General features: G+C 47.0%; 1 protein-coding gene and 1 pseudogene across 1 annotated transcript in view; one reads left to right on the top strand and one right to left on the bottom strand.

Moving 5' to 3' along the window:
* The window catches only part of LOC136523912 (very-long-chain 3-oxoacyl-CoA reductase-like protein At1g24470), a 39,432-nt gene extending 33,675 nt beyond the window's left edge, over positions 1 to 5,757 (top strand). Inside the window, exon 4 of the mRNA XM_066517431.1 lies at positions 5,322 to 5,757. Coding sequence (XP_066373528.1) covers positions 5,322 to 5,630 — 309 coding nt within the window. The 3' untranslated portion in view covers positions 5,631 to 5,757. The remainder of the gene's footprint in view (positions 1 to 5,321) is intronic.
* A 1,728-nt stretch (positions 5,758 to 7,485) lies between these two features.
* On the bottom strand, positions 7,486 to 10,974 carry LOC136520549 (2-methylpropanoate--CoA ligase CCL4-like; annotated as a pseudogene).
* Positions 10,975 to 13,185: the final 2,211 nt, after the last annotated feature.

Here is a 13,185-nt window from a genome sequence, read left to right as displayed (position 1 = left end):
ATGATCTCCAAAGCATAACTTTGACTACTTATTTTTATAAATATATTTATCAAAAAGTGATATATGTAAATTTTTGTGAAAGTATTTTTCAAGACAAATCTATACATATGGTTTTCACATTTTCAAACTCAACAACTTAAAAGTTATTCATGATTTATATTCCCAATGTTTGACCCAAGCCTTGTCTAAAACGACTTCATTTTTTTATTATGGAGGGAGTAAATAGTATTAGCATTTGTGTCTCCAAATAAATTTATTAATTATAAAAAATATATTATATAACTAATCTAAATGATACTTGTTTTGTATCATGAATGTTAATACTTTTTTATATGAATTTAGTTAAAATTTAAACCGTTAGAGTTCTTGAAAAGGAGAATTGTATTTTTTCCGTTGACGGAGGGAGTACTATAGGCTAAAAGCTTGTCTTAATTTCAAAATGAAAAAATGCTTCTTAATTACAAACAAATCTTTGAACGAGGAGCCACCGGCTGGTCACTACTACGAGTAGCAAAGTAATTGCACATTGGCCATCCTTTGTTTACTTGCGTTCAGCTCAACCGCCATCAGTTCGAGAAAAAAATAATTAAATATATAATGGAATTGTGAGGCGAAACTGATGGTTGGGAGGTACGCGTTGCTTGCCTTCGTTTTTAGCGATTTCGCGTGAAGCATAGTAACATCGTGATCGTGTGACTACAGAACAGCACTTGTGCGCACACAACAGACCCGATGCGATGACAAGGACAACATCTTTTCAGGGCATATGTTTTCCATGACTGTATGGTATACTGTGCCAGCCTAATTCATCTTCCAAGTGCAGGGTGCAGGTGCTTCACATGGTAGCATAGTTCAGTTACCAAGTTCATCTTTTATCGAGTATATACTGTTGGTTTGATCTCCCAACCACAGTGGCCCAACGGCCACTTGGGCCTTGACCTCGTGCCGTGATCGGGGGCGCCCAGTTCATCTATGGCTGGCGGACCCCCGTCACACTGCGCATTAAATAGAGGTGGGGGCCGGCGGCTTTCAATACGAGGTTGGCCTGAGCCGTACGCCCCACCGGTAAACCCTACTCCGATCTAATAGAGGGGCGCAGCCAATGACGGGAAGCACCGCCGCCGCCACGGCACTGCGCCAACACCACTTCACTGCACCATTCCTTCTTGATCGCCCGTCGCTGCCCTAGCACAGATCTTCACCGGCGAACCTATGATGGCCGTATCCGCCTCCTTAATGCCTACCGATGGTTTGTGCCTAACCCTAGCTTTCCCTCTCCCTCTCTGTCCCTCTCCGTACACACCATTTCTACGAGAAACACAAGTAAATACCCACTAGATCCACTCCCAGATGATCAAAAGTATCTAACAATGGTATCAGAGCTGCCGATCTAGTGTGTGGATCTTGTTAGGGGCAAGAAACCGATTAGAAAAGAAAAGATAGACTAGATCCGTTCAGATCTAGACAGAGAAGGGGTCAGCCGAACCCTAACCCTACGAAGAAGAAGAACAGTCTCTAACCCTTACTAGGTGAAGACGGAAGGGGCTTGGCTTCAAGACCGCTTGATCCGAACCCTAAACCCGCGACCAGATCTCAGGGAAAGAAATAGAAAGAAAAAGAGAGAAGGTGATTCAAATCGACCCAAAATTTCACCAAACCCTAACCCAAAAATCCCTAGTCTAGCATGAATCCTTCGTGCCAGAATCACTGGTACCCGGTGGCTCATCTCACCAAAGATTATAAAATGTATCATGTGACAGCCGTGGCAGCGACTCTCACACGAGGCACCCCTTGAGGGGATAGTCGATGGCTCAAGGGATACTCGAAGCAAACCCACAAACGAGTAATGACTATCCGTGCCCATACTGGGATCCGGTCGGATACGAGACACCCACCTAACGTTCGAGAGACTCACGTCACGACACCTGCGATAAGGACCCAGTTACCCTGGTCGCAGCACCCGATCACTTTCGACGAAAGTGACCAGCCTGAGCACTTGGTTGATGTTGGCAGGTTTCCCCTGGTAGTTAGCATAGTCCTTGAGACTGTTGTTGGTATTTATTAATGCACACAGATAAATCCGCAAGCATACGGATACCGCTGTAGCTTTCACCTGGAAGTATTCCAAGGCTCGGCAAGCAGACAAATGCACATACCATCCAGCAAACAAAAGCATACCGTCCAGGAAACCTTTGTCGTCATCATCAACAAGAAGTCTAAAGAGTTCCTCATCACTTGGCTCATCTGGATTGTCCCCATTCCCTTGCTGAATTACCAACCTGGCACATAAATGCATCACAAGCTCAGTTAGATGTTAAAATATTATAGTTGAAATGACAAACAGGCTCACATCACAATCATAATTCAAAGTCATCGCATTCATAACAGACATAGTGCACATTCATAACAAACATAGTTCAAATGACAAACATAGTTCAAATGACACGCTTAGTGCAATGACAGACATAGTTCAAATGATACACTTAGTTCAAATGACACACTTAGTTCAAATGACAGACTGAAATTAAGATAATAGAATCTAGATCAGGTTGTTGACCCTAGCATAGTGCTTCAAGAAGGCCAACCTTCCTTCTACTGTAGAAATTCCAATGAAGAACTCCATACTGTTTTCTTCATTGAAGATCTTGTGTACAACAAACCACTTAGGGACAGTCTTAGATACCCCGCACTCTCTAGCCAACTGCTGCACTAGCCTAATCTTTTCACTGTTGGCATTCTCACTCTGTTGCTTCACACTCAATCGTTGCTTGGACATGTCATTCCTCTCAGCTTGAATCTTAGCATTGTTTGCTCATGTACTTGTTCATGGCCCTAAGTGTTGGGCTCTTCTTGTGAGAACTAGAGCTAGTGGTACTTGTGCTGCTTGCTCTCTTATGGCTACTGATGTTAACTAGAGTATGTACTTGTTCAGGGTCGTCAGTTGCATCCTCCTCTTCCTCATCCATAGTTCCAGCAACAAATGCGGTTGAGCCATCAACAACTACACCATGGAACATTTGGTCCATTTGATCCAAGTATTGTGGCCACTCCCACCTGCATTTCTTCCATTCTGAGTGGTCCTACAGAACATGTGCTTACCATAGTGAGTATGTGATCAACTAACTTGTGGTCAGACAGGAAACAAGCAGTTTTGCAAGTACCTTAGTGTTGTCATTCCACCATTGATCTGTTGCATCAACAGTGCCATCCTCTCTACAACCTAAGACAATGTCATTCTACAGTCTTCTTACGAATTGCCATAGTCCCTTCAGTTGTCTAATCCTGTTAGCAATCTGCTTCTGATCATGCACCAAATTGGTTGCAGCATTATACCTAAGTATAATCTCCCTGCACCCTCTCTTTGACATGTTTCCTTTGATGCAGTTACCCTTGTCAATTTGGTCAACCCACAAATTACACAATATTTTGTTATGTGGTTCTGACCAATCTTCCTTGTCAGTTCTAGCCTAAACCATGGATAAACAAAATACGCGGATACATTACGAACATGGCAAAATCCAACACCAAGCATATTTTGCAAGGTTTGAGAATGTACCGGGTCATAAGCATTCGGAAATATCTCTTCGATGTCGGTCTCATCAGTAGTATCTTCGAGGTTAATGTTGAAGTTGTCTACAGCAATAGCACTCATCACGGCTCCTCGACATCCACCGCAGCTCCTCAAACTAGCAGGCATGGCGGAGGTAGATCCATGCATCCCATGAACGCCGACGTTCACAGGAGGCAAGGGAGGGCCACGGCCACCACCGGAGGATGACGACACAGCACGACCGGCCATGGTGCCTCCTCCTCCACCACTACTAGCTGTGCGTGAGCCAAGGGTTTGACTGCCACTGTGGACACGAATGGGAGGTGGACCCATGCTATCGCCGATGCCTCCATCTTACGCGCCAGAATGAAAGAGGCCCTCATAGCCTACCATTTTGGGCCACCCTTCGCCATGGGAGTTGAAGTCGAGTGCCGCCATGCCCGTCCGGGGAGCATTGAGGCCACACGAGCCCAGAAACGGATATACCGCGTCGGAGAACATGTCGAAGCCGCCGGCAGGGGAATACGGATCAGGTTGCGATAGAAAGTCCTAGTGCGGTCACTATCGCCGTAGTCGTCGCTGTTGTAGCCGTCCATCTGCGCCGCGCAGATCTGGATCTGGACGGGGGGGGGGGGGGAGGAGAAGCTGGAGTTGGATGGTGGGGAGGAGGAGCTAGATTTGGGTGCTGGGGTGGAGGAGCTAGATCTAGGCGGCGGTGGAGGGCGGAGCTAGGGTTGGTGCGGAGGGAGAGAGGACGAGAGTGGCGGGCGGTGCTAGGGTTCACGCGGAGGGAGAGAGCGAGAGCGACGGGGGGGGGGGGGGGGGGGGCAGTGGAATGGATAGGGAACCGAGTGCGGGTGGGTGGGTGCGGGGTAGTGGGCATCTGGCTCGCGTCCCCAGGCGTTTTAGCCCAGTTTTAGGCCTCTTCGGTGGTAAATGGCAAAACTTTAGCCCTCCCCCTTTTGCTCTATTTGCCCAAAACATGGGCTAAAAGTTTTGCTCCACCTGTTTAGATCTATTTACTCCTGAAGTACATGTGCTTTAATTGCTAACTTTTACAACACACCTCCGCGCATGGCTTCAATTTACTGAAATGAAAGGATTTCGGTCAGTGCGCCAGAGGCAATAATGTGTTGTGGACAAAATCACAATTTTTGTGTCCCACAGAAAAAAGACAAATAGTAGAGCTATTTGATTGTATTTACTCCTCCTCCCAAAATAAATGTTATAGCATTCAAATTTTGTCAAAAATACTTGATCTTCTCACTTCTCAATGCATCTTTCTCTTTTCCCATTGCATCTCTATCTCTACTTCTTGAAATATATTTTGGTCTTTAAGCTTGAGCGTTGGTTCCCATGAGGGATTTAAAACATCATTTACTTTGGGACGAAGGAAGTATACTAATTTCCATATGCTGGTGAGCAACCCTTTAAGTGATCATTGGTACTCCATGATCTATCATATTTCCTATAGATGTTACCCCCCTTCACCCTTAAATATAAGGCCTGCACACATTTTAAAGTTAAGACTTTATTGTCTATAATAAACAATTGTCTAATCACATACAACCGGCTATGTAAGATTTGTATTCTGTACTATATAAAACCGGCTAATCAACTTTATACAGAAGAGTATTAATATTTATGGTCCCAATCAAATACAAATGATAATATATTTTATGGAGTATACAATGAACGTAGATGATTTAAATTAGAATAACTCTATAAGTTAATTTATTTCGACAAACACTACTGATGACGGACGCTGCAGGCCCCGCTGTTCGTGGACACCAAGATGGCGTCGAGCGTCGCCAAGGCCAAGCGCTTCTCGCCATTTGTGCCAACGTCCGACGCGTACGCGCACGTGGCCGTGCGCTGGATCGGGCACGGTGCGCTCTGCGTACCCAACGCCGGGCACCGGGTCCAGCGGTGCCTCGCTGCCGTCGTGCCAGACTGCATTCACGACTGGCTCCGCCTCCGTGAGCACCTCCGGCAGCGGGCACTCTTCCAGCGGCTCAGGTCGGCACGGGCTGCACCGAGCACCCCGACGATTGGGACGACTTTTCGGGAGAAGAGTTAGCAATGTGCGTGGCCAGTGGCCAATGGCCACTGTCCTCTGTAAACTGCGTCCTACTAGCGTTGGGCTATGTGGTTGGAACGTGTAATCTTTATTGGCTTTGTATTCGCTTTCCCGAAGGATATTATTGTAGCGTGTTTGGTGGATCGCGATATGATATATGCACGCCATTCTAACAGCCAGTTTGATAAGGTTATTAGCTCCATTCCATGACGACCTATCTTTTTTTTCAAGGAAAAAAATTTCGGGCACTTGGGCTTTATCTAACTTTCAGTTAGATTTGAAGGCAGAAAGGGATCCTTGGAAGAGCATGGAGCCAACAGATATCAAACTGGGGATATGCATTGCTTAGTGCGAACACATGGTGGATATGTGCTTATGCGTGTGAATGATGAGCGATTGCCAAGAGATGACCAAGCTTTGATTTAGGGTTGAGATTAGTAACCAAGGCTTGAGTAGTGATGCGTGTGCAACATGTCTCTTGTCTTGTGATGTGCAGGTGTTGAACGTTGAGATGGTTGACGACAATGGAGAAGGTCAAGCGAGTTGACGATGGACTCGGAGCAGTGAAGGTCGAGCATAAAGGCATGGAGTACGGGACTGAGGGCCGGAGAATGGACCGTGTGGACGGCTAGCACTTGGCGACATCGGCAAGTAAGTGTACATGCGATGGAGCGTAGATAGTGTTGAAGGATGTCAAGACGGAGTATTTATTTAGTTAAAGTTAAGATCTATTAACTCTTCAAAATACAACATCTGACCACTCCTGGAGCCACTTCACCATGCGACCAACCAAACGGCAACACAGCTAATAGCTCCACCAAAAAAGGTCTCGCCCGTCGACTGGAGCTAAAACACCATGGAGGAGCTGAAAAGTTTGAGCTTCAACCAGCTCCATCTCACTCTCGTGGACCCTGCCTTACTCACACTCCGGAGGAGCCGAGGAGGAACCACCCACAACTCTGGCTTCCTCGTGCGCTGCACCAAGCGATAACATAATTTGCACTCCACCACAGCGCCATATGGTGAGGGGCCAACGGCGGTGGAGGAGTCTAGTGCCCATGGAGGAGGGCTGGTGCCGGTGTGGCTGCGCAGGGATTGGGGATGGCGAGAGAGATCTATGAGAGAGATGCTAGCGTGAGAGATCCATGAGAGAGATGCGGAGAGATGAGAGATATAGGGGAATAAAAGGGTGAACCCAATGACAGTTGGGTTCATGTATGAAGTGGACCCAATAAAAAACTGCTCCACTAAATAAGCAGAACTATTTTAGTTAAAATTGTAGCTCTACCAAATGAGCCACTCTGCGAGGGAGGGAGTATGCTAAAGCCAACCAAGAAAATAGACCAAGCAGGACACATGCCCATGCCAAGGATGACAGCAATCGGCAACCACTACTCCCTCTGTCGCCTTGTAAGTTCCTTTCTCACACATGGAAGAGTCAAACCTTCACGACACTTATCAAATATAAGTCGCTTTGACTTTTTATGGTACATCTATTTGCTAACATTTATAGTATATACTCCTTTTGTTCCAAATTATAAGTCGCTTTTACTTTTATGGTATATTTATTTTGTTGTCCATCCTGATATAATAATATGTTTAGATATATAGCAAAATGGATGAACCAAAAAATTAAAACGATTTATAATTCGAAATGGAGGGAGTAATAAGTATCATTAGATTGTTCATTGAAAATATTTTTGTAATACACTTATTTGGAGATACAAATGTTACTGATATTTTCTATAAATATAAAATGTAGGTGATCCTTGAGAAGGGAGGGAGGGAGTACACCTTATTGCTTACTCGCAAAAAAAAAAGAGCACACCATATTGCTATTTGCTACGGCCTGCTGCTAGCGTCGGCCGTGGCCCTTGTGGGCCGGCCCCATCTCCATAGCGAGGTTCCGAAGCATGTACTTCTGGATTTTGCCGGTGGAGGTCTTGGGCAGCTCAGCTCGGAAGACAACCGTTCGGGGCACCATGTACTGCGGCATGTGCTCCCGGCACCACGCAGTGATGTCGGCCGCGGTCATCGTGCCCACCGCATCGTCCTTGAGGCTGACGAACGCGCACAGTGTCTCACCTCATAACTCGTCTGGTCATGCCACCACGGCTGCCTCATTGAGCGCTGGATGACTATAAAGCACCGACTCGACCTCCACGCTGCTGATGTTCTCGCCAGCGTTGATGATCATGTCCTTGGAACGGTCTCAGATCTCCAGGTAACCGTCTGGATGCATCACGCCGATGTCCCCCGTGTAGAACCACCTGTCCTCATGTATTGCCGCCATTGTCGCCTCGTCGTCATTGAGATAGCCGAGCATGACGCAGCCACCGCGGAACACGATCTCTCCCATCGTGGAGCCGTCGTGGGGCACACTGCTGCTGATTTCCCTGTCAATGATGTTAACTTTGCCCGTGCTCGGCGTGCGCACGCCCTGCCTCGCCTTCAGTCGTGCACGCTCCGACGCTGGGAAGCTATCCCACTCACCCTTCCAAGTGCAGGACACCGGCAGGCCCACGGTCTCGGTTAGCGCGTACCCATGGCTGATATCAAAGCCAATGGCCTTTCTGCGTTGTATCACTGCTGCCGGCGGTGGCACGCCGGCCATGCAGATGCGCACCTTTCCTGGGAGCGGCCGTCGCACGCCCTCGGGCGCGTTGGCTAGCATGTTAAGCACTGAAAGGATCAAGATGCCCAAGAGGGGGGTGAATTAGGCTAACTCTAAAATTCTTTACAATAATTAAGCCCTACACTTAGCCCACTTTACCCCTTGTGCCTAGAATGTGATTCTAATGATTTACCACACAAAAGTTTAGCAACCTAAGTTCCAATCCTACTCTACCATGGCAATTCTTAGAATGTAAAGTTAAGAATTGAATTGCTCAATTGCTCAAAGTAAAGAGAGGAGAAGGAACACGGAGATGTTTTGCCGAGGTATCGGAGAGTCGGCACTCCCCACTAGTCCTCCTTGGAGCACCCGCGCAAGGGTGTAGCTCCCCCTTATCCGCGTAAGGATCAAGTGCTCTCTACGAGTTGATTGTTCGACACTCCGTCACGGTGAATCACCCACAACCGCTCACAACTTGAGTTGGATCATCCACAAGCTCCGCCGGATGATCACCAAACTCCCAATCACCACCAAGCCGTCTAGGTGATGGCGATCACCAAGAATAACAAGCATGAACTCTCACTTGACCACAACAAGCCTAATAAGAAGGGTGGATACACACTTGCTACTCTCCTTGCACTAATGACGCCTTAATCTTGGATTCTCAAATCTCAATCACCTCACTAGGCTCTTGCTCTCCAAAGCACTCTCAAGGGTGTTTCTCAGCTGATCAAATGGGTAAGAGACCTCCCTTGGATGAATAGAGAAAGTATTTATACCCCCTCATTCAAAACGAACCGTTAGGAGGTTACGTCAGCGTTCTGCGGGGTGACCGGACGCTCCGGTCAGTTATCCCCGCCATAGAGCCGTTAAGTTGTGACCAGACTCTGACATGCGTCCGGTCAGCACTGACCGGACACATCCGGTCACAAAAACCTGCACTCTGGACCCTTACTGATGTTGACTGGACGCTGGCACCCAGAGTCCGGTCACTTTGTTGTTCAGCGTCTAGTCAGCAACCGAAACCTGACTAGCGTCCGGTCAGCACTGACCGGACGCGTCCGATTAGGATTCTCCCTCTCTAGAACCTTACTGGAGTTGATCGGACTCTAGCACCCAACATCCGGTCACTTTTCACTCAGCATCCGGTCGCAACCAGAGACTTCTCCTTGATCAAATGAACTGACCGGACTCTACTGTCAGCATCCGGTCACAACCGGTTCAGCGTCCGGTCAGCATTTCACCCTCCATTCACTTCCAACTCGAAATCATATGTGAATGAAGTTTGCTCCAATTGATCTTAGGGCTACTTCCGAGCAACCTAGTGCTAGATTTGACAAGTGTGCACCACACCTAACCCACTAGACTCACCTAGGCCAAGGTACTAGTTCATACCCCCCTTAATAGTACGGCCAAAAGGGAAAACAAAGTCCTAAACTACTCTAAGTGTCTCTTCAACACCAAACGACACGTAGAACTAGTCCATCCTTAACCTTGTCGTCCATCCTTTGAAAACCGAAACGATTTCCATCATAGAGGCATGACAACCATGATTGGTCAATCAATTGCCATTACCATGACCTAACTTAATTGCCTTTGTAAAACACACGTTTGTCATAGTAATCACGTATTGTGATTAATCACCGAAACCCAACTAGGAGCCTAGATGCTTTCAAGCATGACGGGGCGCGCTACAGAGGTGGGTGACCCCATGGCTCGCCATGGCGGCGTACACGGTGGCAGCGTTGACGCGGCGGAGGCAGACGTTGGTGGCGTCCACCATAGCCATCCCCCACGGGAAACTCCAGCTGTTGGCGTGGAACATGGGGAGCGTCCATAGGTACGTCGGCCTCGGCAGAACCGCCCATTCAATGAGCGAGTCAAGTGTGAACAAGAAGGTCCCGCGGTGGCAGTGCACGACATCCTCGGGCTACGACGTCGTGCCGGAGGTGTAATTCAGAACAATCCTGTCCCACTCGTACGTTAACATGTCCGCAGGGGCACTCGGGAACTCCTCATGAGGGTCCTCGACGGGGATCACGCGCGGGATCGGGTGCCGCGGCGGGAGTAGCCGGAGCGCGTCTCTGATGAACATTAGAGACGTCGGGTCAACAAAGACGAGCTTGGAGCCAGAATGGCAAAGTAGGACGGCGACTGTGCGTGCGTCTAGGCAGGTGTTGATGTTGTTGAGCATGGCGCCACTCATGGGCACGCCAAAGTGCATCTCGTACATGGCCAGGACGTTCGGCAACAGCAAGGACACCTATATATGCAGTCCGATTCATGGCCTTGTTAATTCCATGTTCCACCGAAGTAAAAACTTACATAAACAAGGAGAATCTCGACGGAGGGTGGCTTACGATGTCACTTCAGGAGATGCCGAGAGAGACAAGCGCGGAGGCGAGCCAGAGGCATCGTCGGTGTGTCTGGGACCAGGTGAAGACCGTGTCGTGGTACACAACGGAGGGGCAGTCGCCGAAGACGGTGGCCGCACGTTCCAGGAAGCCCAGCAGCTTGAGCAGGCACGAGTTCGCGGGATTCACGCCGAGATTGCGCATGCCATGGGGTGCCCCGAGGCGGCTTGGCTTGGCCTTGTGTTGTGTGAGCGGTGATATCTTCACCTCTCTAGAACCTGGAGGTTTGTTTCCAAGGTTGGCCACGGTGAACATGTTCCCCTTTTCCATGCTTACAGTTACAATAGTATCGTCGTCTAGTATCTTTCACTGTCAACTTCAGTCTACAAAGGCACAAAGATACAGAGTCTGTCTACTACATAACCATTTGTTTTATGTAGTTTTAACACATGAATTTTGTTTCACCATAGGATTAAGATCAAACAGCCTCCATCCTTCGACTACCTTCAGCCTCCAGCCTCCATAGATCACAGATCATATATCATAATTTTTTATGGAAAGACAAATCACAGATCCGCCGCCGCGGGCGCCGGGGCGAGCTCGCTGGTCGCTGGCGCCGACACCGGTGGTCACCGGTGAGAAAGAGAGAGGAAGAGAGATAAAAAAAAAATCCATATATTTTTTTTACGCTAAAACACATATGTGTTGTATAGCATTTTCGAAGATATAACATTAGAGGATGAGAATGGGCCGACCAGGCCCTGGCTTTTGACTTGGCCCCGTGGCCCTAAGGCATACAATGCGTTCCTATTGTGCTATGTTTCTGCTGACAGTTCTGACCGTACAATAAAATGCTTCATATTGCCCCAGCGCCCGTATATTATATACTTGTTACTGCCGCCGTACCTTTTTCATTATCTAGTTAACTGGTAGATCATGTAGTACACTGTAATAAGGGTATAAAGACTTACCAAATGTAGTTGCTCATGAATTGGCCAAACATGCCATACGTGTAAACAACATTTGGTTCAAAATATAGTCCTGCGTACAAATATGTTCAAAACATGCCAAATATTTCCTTTAGTTTTATCTACTTTTACTTTTAAAATATATTATTCTTCGGTGTACTTCTAAGCATAGATATGATCACATATTATCAACAACTGTGCTTATTCAAAAATAAGAGATTAACAAATTAAAGAAAAATATTATTATATGATATGTGTATCGATCTATCGTACCCATTGAGTTAATAGATTCCAGCTCTATTAACCTATTTTAAACTTTGAGACCACCGCCCTGCGACCATTTTTCGTTATTTTGTGAGTCAGGTCAACTACCCAGTGGGTCGACCCAACCCATTCCCATTCCTTAGACCGGGAAAGCATTCCATGGCTTCCATTTTCAACTAAAAACACTTTAAGAAGGAAATCTGTGGTTTTGAATGTGCATTCAGATGATGGAACTTTCGAGTTTCAACTTTCAAATCCAAAACTGACACCTACCACTATTAATATTGCAGTTTTTATTTCTGACATGTTTTCTTTACTCTCAAACAGTTTACAACGGTTGCAAGGCATCATTTTGGAACTCCAATTGGCTTCATGGCCAAGCCCCATCATGGCTATTCACTTGCCTATACAAGCACGGGCAAAAGAAAGAACTGAACGGTGAAAGAGGCCATCACGGGACATGTCTGGATTAGGGACATTGCCTACAATCTGGACCACGACCTACTGAGAGAATACTTGAGCCTTTGGAACGCACTACAGTCAGCCCGGATCAACTTGGCCAGCTCTGCCTACAACATGCAATTTGCGGTCAGATCCCCTCGAACTTCCCAAAACTTGGATGGAGAGTCTTGGCACCTCCACGATGCAAAGTTTTCGTTTGGCTACTCCTACAAAATAGGCTCTGGACAATGACTTGCCTCCAACTACGCGGCTGAAAAAACAACTACTTCTGCGCGCTATGTGAAAGGAACCTAGAGAAAGTCACACATCTATTCATTGAATGTCCCTTCTTGCGAAAAGTTTGGGATCTTGTAGCAACCTGGAGCAACGGTCAAAACTTATTTCCATCCCATTGGACGACTGAGAATGATATGGAAGATTGGTTCTACCACATGACGGGTCAAGGTACGAAGATGGCACACACGTTGACAGTTCTAACCCTATGGTGTATACGCAAACAAAGAAACGCAATGATCTTCAGAGACTTTAGAATAACAGCACAAGCGTTTTTTCTCATAAATTAAGGATATATGCTCCACCTGGTCCTTCGAGGTTGGAGTGCAGGCAACACGGCGTGCTACTTCTATGTAGAGAGGCGGGGAGATACATACCGGAGTCGAAGGGGAAGGAAGTCAACATACTACTCCCTAAGTCCCTATTAATGGCGTTCTCACAGTTAACAACAACCAGCAGTGATAGCATTTAATAAAGCAGCTGACAGGGATAACGAATTACCGCTGTTGATTTCAAAGCAACGACAACTTATCACTTCTAGTAGTTTTGATGCAAGCTGTAGTAATAATGTTACTGGCAACAATGATAATAAACCACATTTGTAGTAGCCTTCTCTCATA

This window comes from Miscanthus floridulus, chromosome 18, assembly GCF_019320115.1.
Source record: "Miscanthus floridulus cultivar M001 chromosome 18, ASM1932011v1, whole genome shotgun sequence".
Taxonomy (NCBI): domain Eukaryota; kingdom Viridiplantae; phylum Streptophyta; class Magnoliopsida; order Poales; family Poaceae; genus Miscanthus; species Miscanthus floridulus.
Note: the sequence above shows the minus strand (reverse complement) of the source record. Positions and strands in the feature narration are given on the sequence as shown.